The sequence below is a fragment of the Falco punctatus genome (assembly GCF_963210335.1).
Source record: "Falco punctatus genome assembly, chromosome: 8".
Classification (NCBI taxonomy): domain Eukaryota; kingdom Metazoa; phylum Chordata; class Aves; order Falconiformes; family Falconidae; genus Falco; species Falco punctatus.
The window spans coordinates 32,376,988-32,391,214 of NC_137588.1; the positions used below are offsets into that span (position 1 = coordinate 32,376,988).

The 14,227-nt window shown below is 49.0% G+C and overlaps 1 protein-coding gene across 1 annotated transcript in view; it reads right to left on the reverse strand.

Annotated features, from left to right (window-relative positions):
* ITGB5 (integrin subunit beta 5) overlaps positions 1–14,227 on the reverse strand; it is a 66,459-nt gene that overhangs the window by 38,358 nt on the left and 13,874 nt on the right. Inside the window, exons 3-5 of the mRNA XM_080399207.1 lie at positions 12,400–12,604; positions 7,243–7,492; positions 2,960–3,128 (exon numbers count right to left, since the gene is read on the reverse strand). Of these exons, the coding sequence (XP_080255333.1) occupies positions 2,960–3,128; positions 7,243–7,492; positions 12,400–12,604 (624 nt within the window). The remainder of the gene's footprint in view (positions 1–2,959; positions 3,129–7,242; positions 7,493–12,399; positions 12,605–14,227) is intronic.

The following is a 14,227-nucleotide window of genomic DNA, read 5'->3' on the forward strand; positions in this document are numbered from 1 at the left end:
GTCAGTTTTGCAGGTGCAGACCTTTTTGGAAGAAACAGATACAGGTTCAAGACAAATATGCCTTAGAGATTAAAAGCCAAAACCTCCTTCATTTGGCTTAGCTCAGAAAGGCACCTCAGTGTCTCCCAGATGTCTTGGCCATCTCCGTGTGCCAGTGTCTAGCAAGCACCAATCAAAACTGTTTTCAAAAGATACTTTATTTTCTAACCCAGCATTATCTCCGTGCTGCCTCTTTGTATATAAGATCTGAAACTTCTACATACCACCAAGCCATATGACGGTTGCACTTAAAGAATGGCAGAAAACCAAAATACTGCAAATGGAAAAATGTAATTACAGAAGGTTGATTAATATTCCTGGCTTACGATTTTAGCATCAGGATAAAGGCTTATTGTCTCTGGCTCTTTCATTACCTCCAGAATAACATTTACCATATCTTCATCTTTCAGAAAGGAGCCAAACCCTGGGCCTGCTCGTTAGTCTATTAGCTGTACAAACTTTCCCCGCTCCTTGGGCTGAAAACCAGGCCAAAAAAAGACTTGAGCATTACAGAGCTCTTACACAGCTCATGCCGAAGAAATGCTTGATATGAATTACAGTATAAAAATACCTAGTCAACAGAGTAGGCACTGCTTCTGGCACCTCAGTGCTTGAAGGGGATGAGAAGACCACACTCGTGCACCATGGCTTGGAAACAGCAGGGCTTTGCCATGCCATGACTGGCTCTCCCTGGGATGTCCCCCTTGATGCCACAAACGCTGCTGCTGAGCACAAAATACTTAATAGTCAACATGCTGTATTGCCCTGAGGACAGGGGGCTTTCTAAGGTCATAACTGCCCTAAATCTTAGGTTTTGAATATAGTTGAGAGGGTGAAAACTGGAAAAAGCTGGAACATGCCAGTAAGATGCAATGGGGTACAACACTAGTGATGGGGAAACCCTGCCCAGAAGTCACCAAGGTATCTGTATGCTGCTCTCCCTGTATGGGGGGAAAATAGTGCCTGAGTTACTGGGAACTACTGTCTGTGCAGGGTTGAGTGCCCACAGTACTTCATTAATCACCGCTGGATGCAAAGAACCATTCACTGCAGCAAAGAGTTGTCCTCATTAGGAAGCAGCACTTCGCTGTCACCCCAGGTGACTGCCACCTTCACCGGGCCACACCACAACCCACGGTAGCCAACCAGTCTGGGCTATCACTTGGCCGCCATGAGGGAAATTAATCACTAAGCTCCTGTTTTGGCTACAGGGCTTGGGAGGTCAATCAGCTGGCCCGAAATTTTGGCTATTCTAGCTCTGGATAGACAGAGCCGTCGCTGCTCACGCCTGCTGGCAGCTCCTCCACCCACAGCCAGGCGCCGCCAAGGCAGCACCAGCTACAGTGCAGCCAGTTCTGCCTTGCACACCAGTCCTGTGTGCTTGCTTTCCCACAGTCAAGCTCCAGTAATTAATTAACAGCTGTGGTTGCAGAAATTCCTCTGTCATGACCTGCCACATCATGCCAGGAGCCGTGCAAGTGCACACGCTCACCTCTGCTCACCCTTCCTGGAGGATGATCGGTTCTGAATTTAGGTGGTGCCAGCACTTAAATTAATCTTCTGAATTCCAGAGGGACCAGACTGTGCACTCAAGAATTACAGTCAAAGATTTTGGTCCTTACGAACAGTTTCAGACTGGCATAAACGTGCAGGAAATATGCTACTGGTCTCCTGCCTTCCACCAACACTTCCAAAACAAGCCCTTGTGATGCACACCACAGTATTTCTGCACCATAGGGAAAAATTCTCCCATTTTTGCAATAATGTGGTAGAAGGAACTGCAAAGAAATCCACATGGTGAATGGCACAACTGAGTTACCATCCTGAGATGTCCCTGCTCTAACTACGAGAGCCACCTCTCCAAAACTGAGAAGCACTTTATGCCCAGACAACTATTGGGAGCCGCACTGTGCTTGTGCCAACAACAATATCTCCGCCAGGCTGGGAGGGGGAAGATGACTGTTGGGTGGCATCAGATCCAATGGGGCAGGTTCAGTCCTGCCGAAAGCACAAAGCTTAAATGAAGCCAGCTCAGGCGAGGGATCTGATTTCCCACAAGCCTGCATCCCATCGCTCCTGCAGACAATGCCTGTCTCCCAGCTCCCAAAATCCAGACTCAGAAAAAAAACACACCCAACCAAAAGGGCTACGCAAGACTGGAGCAAACAAAAACCACACTGTATGTCAAGAGGGGAAAAAACAACAGGAGCCATCCCTAGCAAACAGGGAAGCTCAGCCACATGGCACAGGGGCACGAACACTTCCATCCCTGACACATGAAGGGTTAATGAGCAACCCACCTACTTGTTCCAGAAAAATCTTCAAGCAAATATCTCCAAAACCATTAAGTATGTGGCTAACATGGCACCAAGCTAATGAACTCTGTCTTTAATCACTGCTAACAGTTCCAGTTTTGCTGACAAAGAGGGAGAGCAGGCTATCAGCGCAATGAGGCAGGATCATCCAGCCCCACACACAGAGGGGGCAGGTACAAGTAACAGGAACCAGCTCCAACCCCCAGCATGTGTCAACTGCTGCAAGATGCATTTGACACACACTTAAGAAACACATCAACCTGCTGCACACAGGTGTACATGAACCTTAATGGATTTCGTCCCGAGTGCTCAGGGATCGGCACCTACAAGTCTGCGTGATGAAAGCTCAGCCCTACATTTGCATTTGCAAAACCTCAGTTTTTACCCCCTTTAACCATTTTTTCTTTGCCTGATCATATACAAAAGCACATGAGAACAATAGCCCCTACATTTCAAGGCATTTTTCATGGTTTCTGCAAGAAAAAAATGAGTAGTTGCTTCCAAGAAATGGCATACTGAAGCTTTATCCTGGTCCAAGAACGGAGCAGAAGAAGCCTCCTCCTCTTTTGCTTTGCTTTAAAAGCCCAGAAATCAGAGTGACTCACCTTGCACACAGCAGCCTGCAAAATCGCATCGAAACCACCCTCTGGAGCATCTCGGTTGCGGGAAACCTTCTGTTTCTGAACTTCTTCATTGAAACGGTCGACTTTATCCGTTAGCGACAAGAGGTGGCGGAAGCCAAAGGATGGGACACAGCTGGGGAACAGCTTGTAACTGCAGGAGGAACAGAGGGGTGGTCAGCTGGGAGGAACCATGCCAGCAGCCAAGAGCTGCAGAAGCTCCTAGCTCTACCAGATTGATCTCCAAACTTCTGTTCAGAGTGATGACATACTTCAAAGAATCGCAGAATCATTTAGGTTGGAAAAGACTTTTAAGATCACCAAGTCCAGCTGTTAACCCAGGGCTGCCGAGTCCATCACTAAACCATGTCCCTAAGCACTGCATCTACGTGTTTTTTAAACACCTCTGGGGCCGGTGCCTCCACCACCTCCCTGGGCAGCCTGTCCTAGTGCTTAACCACCCTTTCAGTGAAGAAATTTTTCCTAATCTCCAACCTCTCCTGGTGCAACTTGAGGACGTTTCCTCTTGTTCTATTGCTTGTTATCTTGGAGAAGAGACCTACCCCCACCTGCTTACAACCCCCTTTCAGGTACTGTAGAGAGCAGTAAGATCCCCCCGGCGTCGCCTCCTCTCCAAGCTAAACAACCCCAGTTCCCTCAGCTGCTCCTCATAAGACTTGTGCTCCAGACCCTTCACCACCTTCATGTTTTGAACACTTCAATTTCTGGCTCTATATCTACAAAACTAAAGTTGAGACCCCTTTTTTATTTTTTTGCTCTCCACCCGCATGGGTTTTGAGCAGCTGAAGTTTCCAGAGATCTCACCAGGACTGAGCATCTCTCCATGTGAAGTTTGAGCAGACACACCAAGCACCAGCCTGCCCTGGGCTATGCAGCTTTGCATTTTCAGCACCTGTAAAGCTGTTTTCACACTGGGAATCCACAGTGCAGGATGGGACCCACCGCGATGCAAAGGGTGTGTTTTGCCAGAGCATCCCTCCCCAGCAGCCCGGGAGGGCGGTGTGAGCCATGTCCCACACCTGCAGACCCAGCAGGCTGGTGTCAACAGGTACCACACAGAAGCATCACTGCCAAGAGCTACTTTTCCCCTATTTTTCAGTATCCATTTTCACTCTGTCATCCAGGTTTCTTGGCAGTATGGGCCACCCTGCACCCACTGCACATGATCAGGCACCTGGCAATTGCCCAACGCGATGCGTTAATAACTAACACCAGCCCATGCATCCTCCCACTCTCCCTGCAAGTGGGTGAGCAAACACCATCTCTGCTTTCCAGAGCATTGCTGGAGCAGAAAGGCAGCAGGGGCACCCTAAGGCAGAGAAATGCCTCGGCAGGCTGCTAGGAAAACCTCTTTCTTTGTACCCAGCTATCAGGAGGCAGCTTTGGTGCTCAACACATGGCCAGGAAAGCTCAGCAGAGCAGCTCCTGTGGTGTGGGAAATCAGCAAGTGTGTGCAGGGGAGAGGGATGAGAAGGGTTAAGAAGAAAATGTGCTTAAAAAGGAGTTGGCCTGGCACTAATTCACTCTTATCTTCAAAGATAAAGCCCGGAGAACAATTAAAGGCCTCTGCTGACACATGACCTACTATGGGTAAGTTATAAGAGGCTTTTTACACAAAGGAGTATTTAAGATTTACCACCGCTGGGAACTCAAATCCCTCACAAGAGACCCCACTGCAGGGATTTCCACCCGCACAGCCAAACACACCCCTAACCAGGGGGCAGGTCCCAGTGCCCTGGGCCCCGCTGGCAGTTAGAGCCATCCCTTGCCATCAGCCCTACATTCAGACTTGCATCCCACCCACACCTAGGGCCAAGGCAAGGATTTGTGATGTCTGAAACCTCCGCGCTTAACCCACAGGATACATCTGGGTGCTCGGTTTGCCAGAGCCCCGATGCAGAAAGAAAACACTGACACACTACAGGGTCTCACCTCCCATGCAGATGTATAATTTAATCCTTTTTTGTTTGTTTTACTCTCCAGGTTTGCTGGCAGAAGCTGTAGGAGGCAGCAGGACAGACAGCAGGTACGTGACACAAGGGCACACAGCAGCACAGGTGGGCTATCTCAGGCTGTAACTTCCACAAGTCGTATCACAGATAGATGGGCAATTAGACGTTCAGTCAAACCCTCTGCCTTCTTTATCTTTTGAAATTTAGGATTTGTTCCCTTCATATTATCTCTCTTGAATGACACCACGCCCTGGCTCGCCAGGAAGTCCCAGCCAGGAGCAGGGGCAAGCAGGGAGCTGGAGTGAGATGGAGGAGGCACAAGGGATCCCACCCAGATCCCACATGAAAAGAGGGCTGCACCCCACCCAGACCTGCAGAATAGCCATCACTATGAAGAGGAGGAGGAGGAGGAAGGGAAAGAGGGAGCCTGGACTGGGGGCAAAACACACCCACTTGCAGCTCATGTTTACTTGCAGCTTCTCGTAAATGGGAGCAGGCCACTGGACAGAGTCTGCTTTGTCACCAGAAATAGCTGCAAACAAAACCACACCTGACAACCCACCTCACTACCACATCAGCAAGCCACTTGGCAGCAGCGACAGCCTGCTCACAGAGAGGGCAGGGGAAGGCGATGCCACCAGAGAACAACTGGGAGCCAGCACCCCTGGTCTGGATGAGGAGGAGACAGATGGCAACTAGAAAGGAGCACCCAGCAGATGAATTGCCTTGGGCTATCCTTCCTAAATGGTTTCCCAAGACCAGGCTTACTTAATGCAACCCATAAACAGAAAAGCAATCACCTGAGTAAACCCAAAAGAACATGCAGATAGCCTGATCACAGTGGGAAAAGCTGAGGTGACAGCTCTGGATGCCCTTTAAGAAAGGGCACTGGCAGTTTCAGGCATGCCTTGCTGCAGAACTGTCCAGCTCCATCCTCTCCTCCTCTCCCACCCCTCCCCTCCTGCATGTTTCACTCAGCAAAAGCCCAAAAGCCACATCACTTCAATTAGATCACACACCGGCCAAACAAAGTTTCTGAGACTTCCCCAGCTGGAGCAAAACCCTGTCCCCTGCCCCCAAGCAACATGGTGTTAGTGATGGAGGGCTGAGGGTAACAGACGTCACTGAGAGCATCCATCTGAAGCCATGCCAGATTTCTAGGGAAAAGAGCTATAAAGAGTGTGGTATAACGTGCTATGGTGGCAAAGCCACCTCCCCGGCCCAGTCAGCATAGTCCCTTTTGGCTATGCTTTATGGCCAAAATGTGAGTTTTCAGTGTTAAAAACCATTTGACTTTCCTCTCTGGACAGAACTGGTGAAAAGAGAATACAGATAATTTTGTCTGGTCAATGGTCGATGAGATGCCAAATGCTTGGTCAATGCCAAAAGCTGGCCTACAAACTCAGAGTTGATGTAAGGTCTCTTTATCTGTCCCATATGGAAAAAGCTCACAGAGTTTGGCATCCACTGGTGCAGTGCTCTTACAATGTAAGTATCCACGAACGGCTCAAAAGTGCGAACCTTACTGCCCTTACGTGACTAGAAAGCACCCCAACGATGGATGAGGTGAAGATGGGGACCATGAAGGAAAGTGTCATCAATGACATTCTCCTGTTCTCCCACTGTTGGTGTATCCATCTTTTCATGCCAACATTCAAACCCATCTGAGCCTAGACACCCTCCACTACACCCAGTTTCACTCTGGCATAATCCCTAATTCCATGGAATTGATCCCAGCTCCGGTGGTTAAAAGGCAAACAAAAAGACTCCGATATCAGCACCAAGCAAACCACATCGCCTGTGCATTTTGCAGCTGCCAGTTTGCCACAAATCTCACTTTGCCCAAACACTTCTGTTGGGAAGGACTTACATTGCCTTGGTCACCCCATCTATAACATGGAGACAAAGAGCTTGACTGATTTACTCAAGGGCAAACTATGACTCAGAGCTAGGATCAGAAATCAGGAATTTCTGGCTCTGGCTTTTTTTAAAGCCAGTATAAAAGCCTGCTCTGCCTGCATCCTCTTCAGGTACTTCAAAATAGCTTCAGCCTCCCGATACAACAGTTTCCCATCTCTAGATGCAGAGATCTCCCAATAGACACTGCAAAATTGGAAGTTGTCCTATTTTTAATCACTTTGGAGCATCACAGTGATAGCCACAGCTAATCAGCATTCCCAAAAGCCGAGGCTTACGTGAGGTTCATTAATTAAAGCAAGATTGGGAAGAGAAGACTGCATCCAAAGCTCTGAGCAAACCCAGGGCTTGTCTCTTCAGGGCACACCTACCACTTACCCAATGCAGGGATTGTTTTGGTATCTTGGTGCCGTGTAGGAGAAAGGAGAAATGTTTTTGTCCACGAAAGAGCCAAACCCCAGACGGAAATTGCTAGTGAGCTTTCGCATCTCTTCAGCCAGCTTTGTCCCCAGATTGCGAATATTATCTAGGTCGTCGTTCATGGACAGGGAGAGATCCATCAGGTAGTAGAGGTCCACGGGATAGTCCTCCACTTGCCGAACCTGAACTCGGAAGGAGGTCTGGTCACCTGCACACACACAAGAGTTGAGAGCGGTGAAAAGGAAACTCCGAGCACACATAACATCCAGACCACATGCTTTTTTCTTCCTCTTGCAGAGCAGACAGGTCACTTGCAAAAGAAGAGGGTGAAAGGAATAAGCTTAGGAGACTAACAGGAAAGTGGGTAACGACTTTGGGTCCTCTTAAGCTACGTGGTGGACTGGCTGGCAAGAAAAAGACACACCATGGCTCTATTTTACTTTGGAAATATGGGAAAGAGTCTTTCCATCTCAGCTGACAGAACATCTAAAGGGAAACACACAAAAAATGCTGCTGCCCTCGACTGTGTACAGTCCAGGGGTGTTTTCCTAGAAAACTGTAAAGAAAAGCAAGCAGTGAACCTCAAATGGATGTTTCATGGACTACTGAAAGAGGGACCCTGTACATGCTTGGGTATGTCCTCCAAACAATGCAGTCCAAGAAGTCCTGCACAAAAAAGAGAAGGAGGTGGAGTAAGAGAAGGAAGAGTGTCAGGAGAAAACAGTCAGCATGAGATGAATGCAAGATATCCTCGAAGCTGTTCAGGGAAGTCAAGTTCAAGCAGACACAGAAGAAATACATTTGAAAAGGACCTCTCCCCCAAAAAAGAGCTGTGCCACCATGATTCTGAAGAAAGCAGGGCAAAAGGAAGGTGAATTGGAAAAAGAAGGTTGTTAGGGTCACCCGGGGAAGCAGTGAGACAGAGATGAAGCTTCCTGAAGCAATGAACACAAGGGAAGGAGCTGACAGGGCTGAAACACAGGCAGTGCAGACGTGAAGAAGCAGCTTTTCCCCTGACCTTGCCCCTTGCCAAACTGCTTTCACCGAGATGCCCCCCAGCGGGAATGCTGCGAGGAGAGGCCACCACTGGCACTGCCCCCACCTTGAAAAAGGTGAAGCCACTTCAAAGCGAACACAGCTCCATACCAGATGGACCTCGGTGGAGCCAGGGAGGAGGTGGCAAATGTTCGTGTTATGCTTTGCTGAGAGAAGGGTTTAAACGGAGACCCAGACTCCAGCACTCTCAGGCCCCAGGCTGGTTTGGAGATCCCATGTCCCCGGCTGCCACTTCAGCCCCTCTTCCAGCTCAGTGGGGTCTCAGACCCAGGGACTTGCCTACTCTCAAGACCAAGCTTCCCCTCCTGCCCACCCCTCCCAGCTCTCCAGGGCCGAGACTGAACTTCGGGCATTGGCAAGTTCTGCAGAACACTCGTGGCTTCCCCTCTTCCTCCCCAGAAATGAAACGCACATTTTTTTAGTATTGTGAAAACATTCCCCTAGCCCTTTTATTGTTCTCCTCATTGTGCGCAGCAGCACAGCTGCTCCCACTTACTTCCAGCTCAACAACACGCAGCAGCAGCAGCATCCCATAACTGCCGTGCTGGCAAGACATAGCACGGGGGGCTTTGCCACCGACACCCCTCCCAGCCCTCTGCAGCAGCTGCTTCAGCCCAGCAGCTCAGTGAAGGAGCTGGGGTCCCAGCACCCAGGGGGATGCACAGAAAAGTCAGAGCCTGCCTCTTTTGCAAACAAAACTGTCAAGGGTTTAGACCTGGGTCTGCCCTTTGCTCCACCAGTTCTCTCTGCACCTCAGCCAGCTCAATGCTGGGGTACCAGAGGAGTCGGCTACAGCTCCTAAACCAAGACCTTCCCTCTTTTTAATGATTTCCCTGCATGAGGGTCGCTTCCAAGCCAGGGCCCCTTTTCTTGCAGGCAATTATGCCCTGCTGCAGTCTGCTACAACCCCTCCTGGCAAAGGCAGAGCTGCGAGGCACCACGCGCAAGCACGCAGATGTAGGTATTGCCCAGGTATCAGCTGTTGGAAGAGGAAACTTGTCATAAATGTCCCTCCTTATCCTTCCTGGCTTTCTTTCCCAGCAGCAGCAGGGCTTTCCCGGCACGGCGCTGAGACACGGGGTGCAGCAGGATGGAATGCAGCACTGGCTCTACAGTAAGCAAAGCTACAGAGGTGGCCCAACCAAACCAGGGGCCCTGGCACCGTACCTGGCACACGTTTGGTGGGGGAACATCATTCACACAGTGCGAAACCTGTTAGCGCTGCCTGCAGGGTAACAAACCGTGAGGGCAAGCCTGACTAAGTCAGCGCTGCAAGAATGTGTTTAACTCCTGGAAAATTCATTCCCATGCCTATTCTTTTCATTCCTACATATTTTTCCTACTGGAATGCCGAACCCTTTCAGAAAAAGAGGATGCGTCCTTCTGCATTTCCCAACATTTCCATTCCCAAAACACTGTTCTTCTTGAGCAGGTCTTAAGATGGGAAATCCTATGCCCGAAAGGGTATTTGGGATGCTATGATCAAACCTTCTTTTAATAGCTACAAACTTATTAGTCCCTGAGAAGCACCAAAAATAACAGGATCCTGGGTCTGGTTGTTCTTTCATTCCTAACTGCACAGATCGATTATCTCGGAAAAGAATTTGCTATGTACGTAGATTTAGGTGCAAAAAGGTTCATTATTCTCTGTGCACAGTATTACTCTCACACTTCTAGTGGATAATCCAGCCCACTCCTTCCCAACATACTGTCACCACCATCCCCTCCTCAGGGCTTTTACTGAAAAGTTTTAAACTCAGAACTGAATTCAGAAATATTTCTTGGATACTGTCACACAGAGGCAGTGCAGAAACTGTAAAAACTTCTTTTGGCCAATTTAAGAACACGAACTCGACAAATCACACTTATCCAAGAAAAGCTCTTTTTGCTGCTTGGTGAGGCCTATGGCTTGATGGGCAACACATCTTGCATCTATTCATTTTCTTCATTCCTTTTACACTACTCATATTTTTCATTTAACCAGGACACACTGCTTTATAGCTGGACCCAAGATTAAAAAATAATATTATAAAAACTAAATACTCAATCTGAAAGCTACCCTGTAAAGACATGAATTTAAGGCCTTTGGAAATTAGCTGTGGGCATAGAGATTTGTGGATGTGACTTCTGCCACAGGATGATTAGATCAAACTGCCTGGGTGGGAACGGCAAACAATTGACAATTCCCTTCCTTCTGCTTCTGCTTAGCGGTCTAAGAATAAAAGAACGCCATTGCCACAGACTGCCGCATGAATTCATCTTTGAAATTGTACACCCTTCATGCCCAAAATTAAATCAACATTGTCTCCTTTTTGTCTTGGGTTCACAGGGTGAAACCCATTCTCAAACTTAAGGATTAATGGGTAATTTAAACTGGGGAGGGTAATATGAGGGTTTAAGAAGCCATCAGCCCTAAGACAGAGGGCTGCCCGTCACCAAAAAAGAGCAAAAATGGGAGATACTACTACAAACATCTAGGTATGTCCCCCTCCTGCAATGACTCTGATGCTCTACAAGAGGAGCACAGGGAGGGGACCCCCCCACTCGGTGTGGGAATCACTGCAGGGGGCCTCAGGGCGATTCCTGCAGATCAGCCCACACCTGGAGGACTTCTCTGCTGTCCAAGCAGAACTGAAGGTGGCCACGAGCGTGGTCCCCTGTGAGGGCTGGCAGGAACAGTACACCAGCCCCGTGCAGCCCAAAGCATCTGAGAGCACGGCCTCTGGGAAGTCGCAGGTAGATGTGCCCCCACACCATGCCGCAGACTGGAGCAGTGGGCACGTCTCTGGCTGGGATCGGGAAAGAGGAATTTGCTGAGCACTGGGCACTGTGCATGAAGGAGGGTGTGCAGGAGGCGAGGCGTGGAAGCTGAACCAGCCCTTTCTGCCAGGAATTGCTTCAAGAAACAGGAGTAACAACAACTCCTTTTTTTTACAGGAACAAACCTGTCTCATCAGCCACATGCAGTTGCAGAAGCCCCTCATCTAGCCATGCATCCAGTAGTGACTGCCCTCAGCTATCTACTTTTAAGGCTTTGAAGCAAAATTTCTTTACATTTGAGGGTCTGACTGATGACAGCAGTCATACTGCTGAGGAAGAGTTAATTAAGAGACATGACAACTATCCATCTTGCAGAATTAAACCAAAAAGTCCTGCAGCAATGGGGAGGCTCTGGGAGAGCACTGGTAGTGTGACCACCAGCTCAAACTCCTGTTTTTCTTGGGCAAAACATTGTATTTCATTTTTCTGTATGCTCTTGAGAGCTGTCACAAAACTGTAAGCCTTAGAAACCCACACCAATTGCTTATAATGAATTGAGCTTTTATATTTGCTTCTTAACTTTGCAATAAAGAGCTTTTTTTCCCCCCCCTTCAGAAATATCAGCTGCCAAATTTTTGCAAGAATTCTGAACCCACATTAAAGCCTCCCCCCACCATGCAAAAACTTTTGATAACAAGCATGCTCACATGGCTCAGTCTAGCCATTCCCTTCTAATTTTTAATTAAAAGGAACAGATTGAAGAAAAGTGATGGCTCAGGGGAATGAAACAGGGATCTGGCTACAGTCCAAGGCTTGAGTCACAAGTTCAAATCTCCATCTTCTGCCTTGATCCCATGGTTCTTTTGCATACCGACAGAAAACAGATATGTGCTTTTGTTTCCAATTTATAGAAGGAGCTGTCTCAGTTTAGAGTCAAGCACTGTCAGCTTGGTGGAGGATCTGAAGCTGTTTTAACTCCTTCCATCCAGTGATTACATTTTTAAGCTGAGCAGGTTCCTTCTAAATGCATGCAAGGGTTAAGGCTAGTATTGGTAACAGTTGCGGGTGCACTTTGATTGACTTTGCACAACAGTGTCCTCTCACAGAGGACATAAACCTCAGTGCCAAACCTGTTCGTGATGCACCACCAAAGTTCACAGGCTGTGAAAGGGGCCAGAAGCCCCCTGCTTTAGTGGGCTACAAGGTCACAAACTACAACACGCTCTTGGCACATCCCGGCCACCCTTTCTCACCCCCATGCATACCCCAGCATAAAGCTCACAGCCATCGGGGGCTCACCAGGACGAAGATTCAAGGCAACCTTCTGAGGCGTGATCTGCGTGACGTCCAGGTGGGTCTGGCCGGAGCCCTTGCTGCTCAGAGGGACATTCTTCACCACACTGATGCTGCTGCTGGGGTTTTCTATGGCTCCCGCACAACCGTTTGCAACCAGGTTCTGCAGGAAGTCACACCGTGATGTGATGGACTTCGTGCTGCCGAACTCCTGAGGGGGTGAAGAACGGACAAAAGGGAAGGGGAGGGAGAAATGTCAGTCCCACAGCAGGGGCTTTGTTTTGACATGCTGGTATCTGTAGCAAATAGGAGATAAGGAGAAGCTGGTGTCATTTCTGGTGGCTGTACTCAAAAGTAGCCTGCGCTGAGCCTTGAGCCTTTCAAAGGGATCGACCAAAAAAGAAATTCTGCAAGGATTTGAAAACTGAATTTGCTCACAGATCACTGCACTTTCTGGTTTTCACCCCAGTCACAGCAGCAGCTACTCCCAGCCCTGATGTGGGCAACATGAAAGCAAGGCAAAATATTTGGGTTGCTGCCTGGACAGCCAACTGCCACCTCTTCAAGGGGAAAAAGTGAGAAGCTGTTATCTTTTGCATGTGCATCACCTTAAAGGAGCTTTGCAAAAGACAGAAGAGAGGAGAAGGAGCTGGTACCAAGGGAAGCAGGACAAACCCACCAAGCCAAAGAGCCAGTCAAGATGTGAAGCCGGAGACTGAGGCTGGGTGGCTCCAAGGACCTGCGCCTTCTTCCTTGGGTGAGACACCACACATCCCCACCACACCAGCACCGTCTGTCCCCTCTCCCTCACACCTCTGCACTGCAGGCATTGGCGTGACGCCATCACATGGGGGAACAAGTGAAAGCAAGCCGTCCCTGAGGAGGGGCACAGCCGGAGCAGTTTGACTTGGGCAGGCTGTCCTGGGCAGCTTTGCAGGAGAGTAAGGGAGGTGGCAGAGCCTTCATGGGAGGTGGTCAAAAGGCAGCCCGTGCCCGCTGCAGGTAGCAAGGTACAGGCAGTGGCTCAGTCCCAGAGGATGGGCTGCCACAGCAGGGGGTCTCCCAGCACCCGTCCCAAGAGCTCCAGCCCTGGATGTGAGCCCCATGCGTGGTGCACAATGCAGCCTTGTGCGGGGCAGCGCTCAGGAATGCGCACAATGCAGCCTTTTGCAAAAAGCCCATTTGTCAGAATGCCTTTTTTTTCTTTTTTTTTTCCTCCCCAAAAGTGCCAAAGGGAGCAAGTCACATGCCCAAAACTTAGTGGTTTTTCAACAGTCAATTCCTACTTATTTCTGCATTATAACAATAGAGACAACCGCCTTCTGCTCCAGGGTTGATGGACTAAAATTACATGAAAATGCAGGGAAGATGCTCATAGCTCTGCTAGCCCCTCCTTCAGCTGTGCAGCCAAAAACCAGTGCAGGGCTGAATAAATCTCACTTTTTGCTGAAGCTCCAGCATGGCAGAAGATGGAGAGACATCAGCGAAGGAGAAGTCGTCTGACAGATCTCACTTTTGCACCCCATGGGGCGCTCTGGGGTCCCCCAAGGATAGCCTCGGGGTCCAGGGACACAGACAGAGGCTGTTTGCTGCATTTTCTCACTATGGGGTCCCAACGCTATTTGAAAAATGCAAGATTTGCATTCCAGCATTCAGCAGCGGGGTCCAGCCAAGGAGACGGCACGTTGGATGGATATGAACACAAATTTCTTGGAACACATCATGTAAACAGATCAACTTCCAGAAAGGAGGACTGGGACTATTTAAATCATCTCCAGCATGACACAATAAAAATCAGAATCCCTCACAAAACCAAAAACAACGCCCAGCCTTT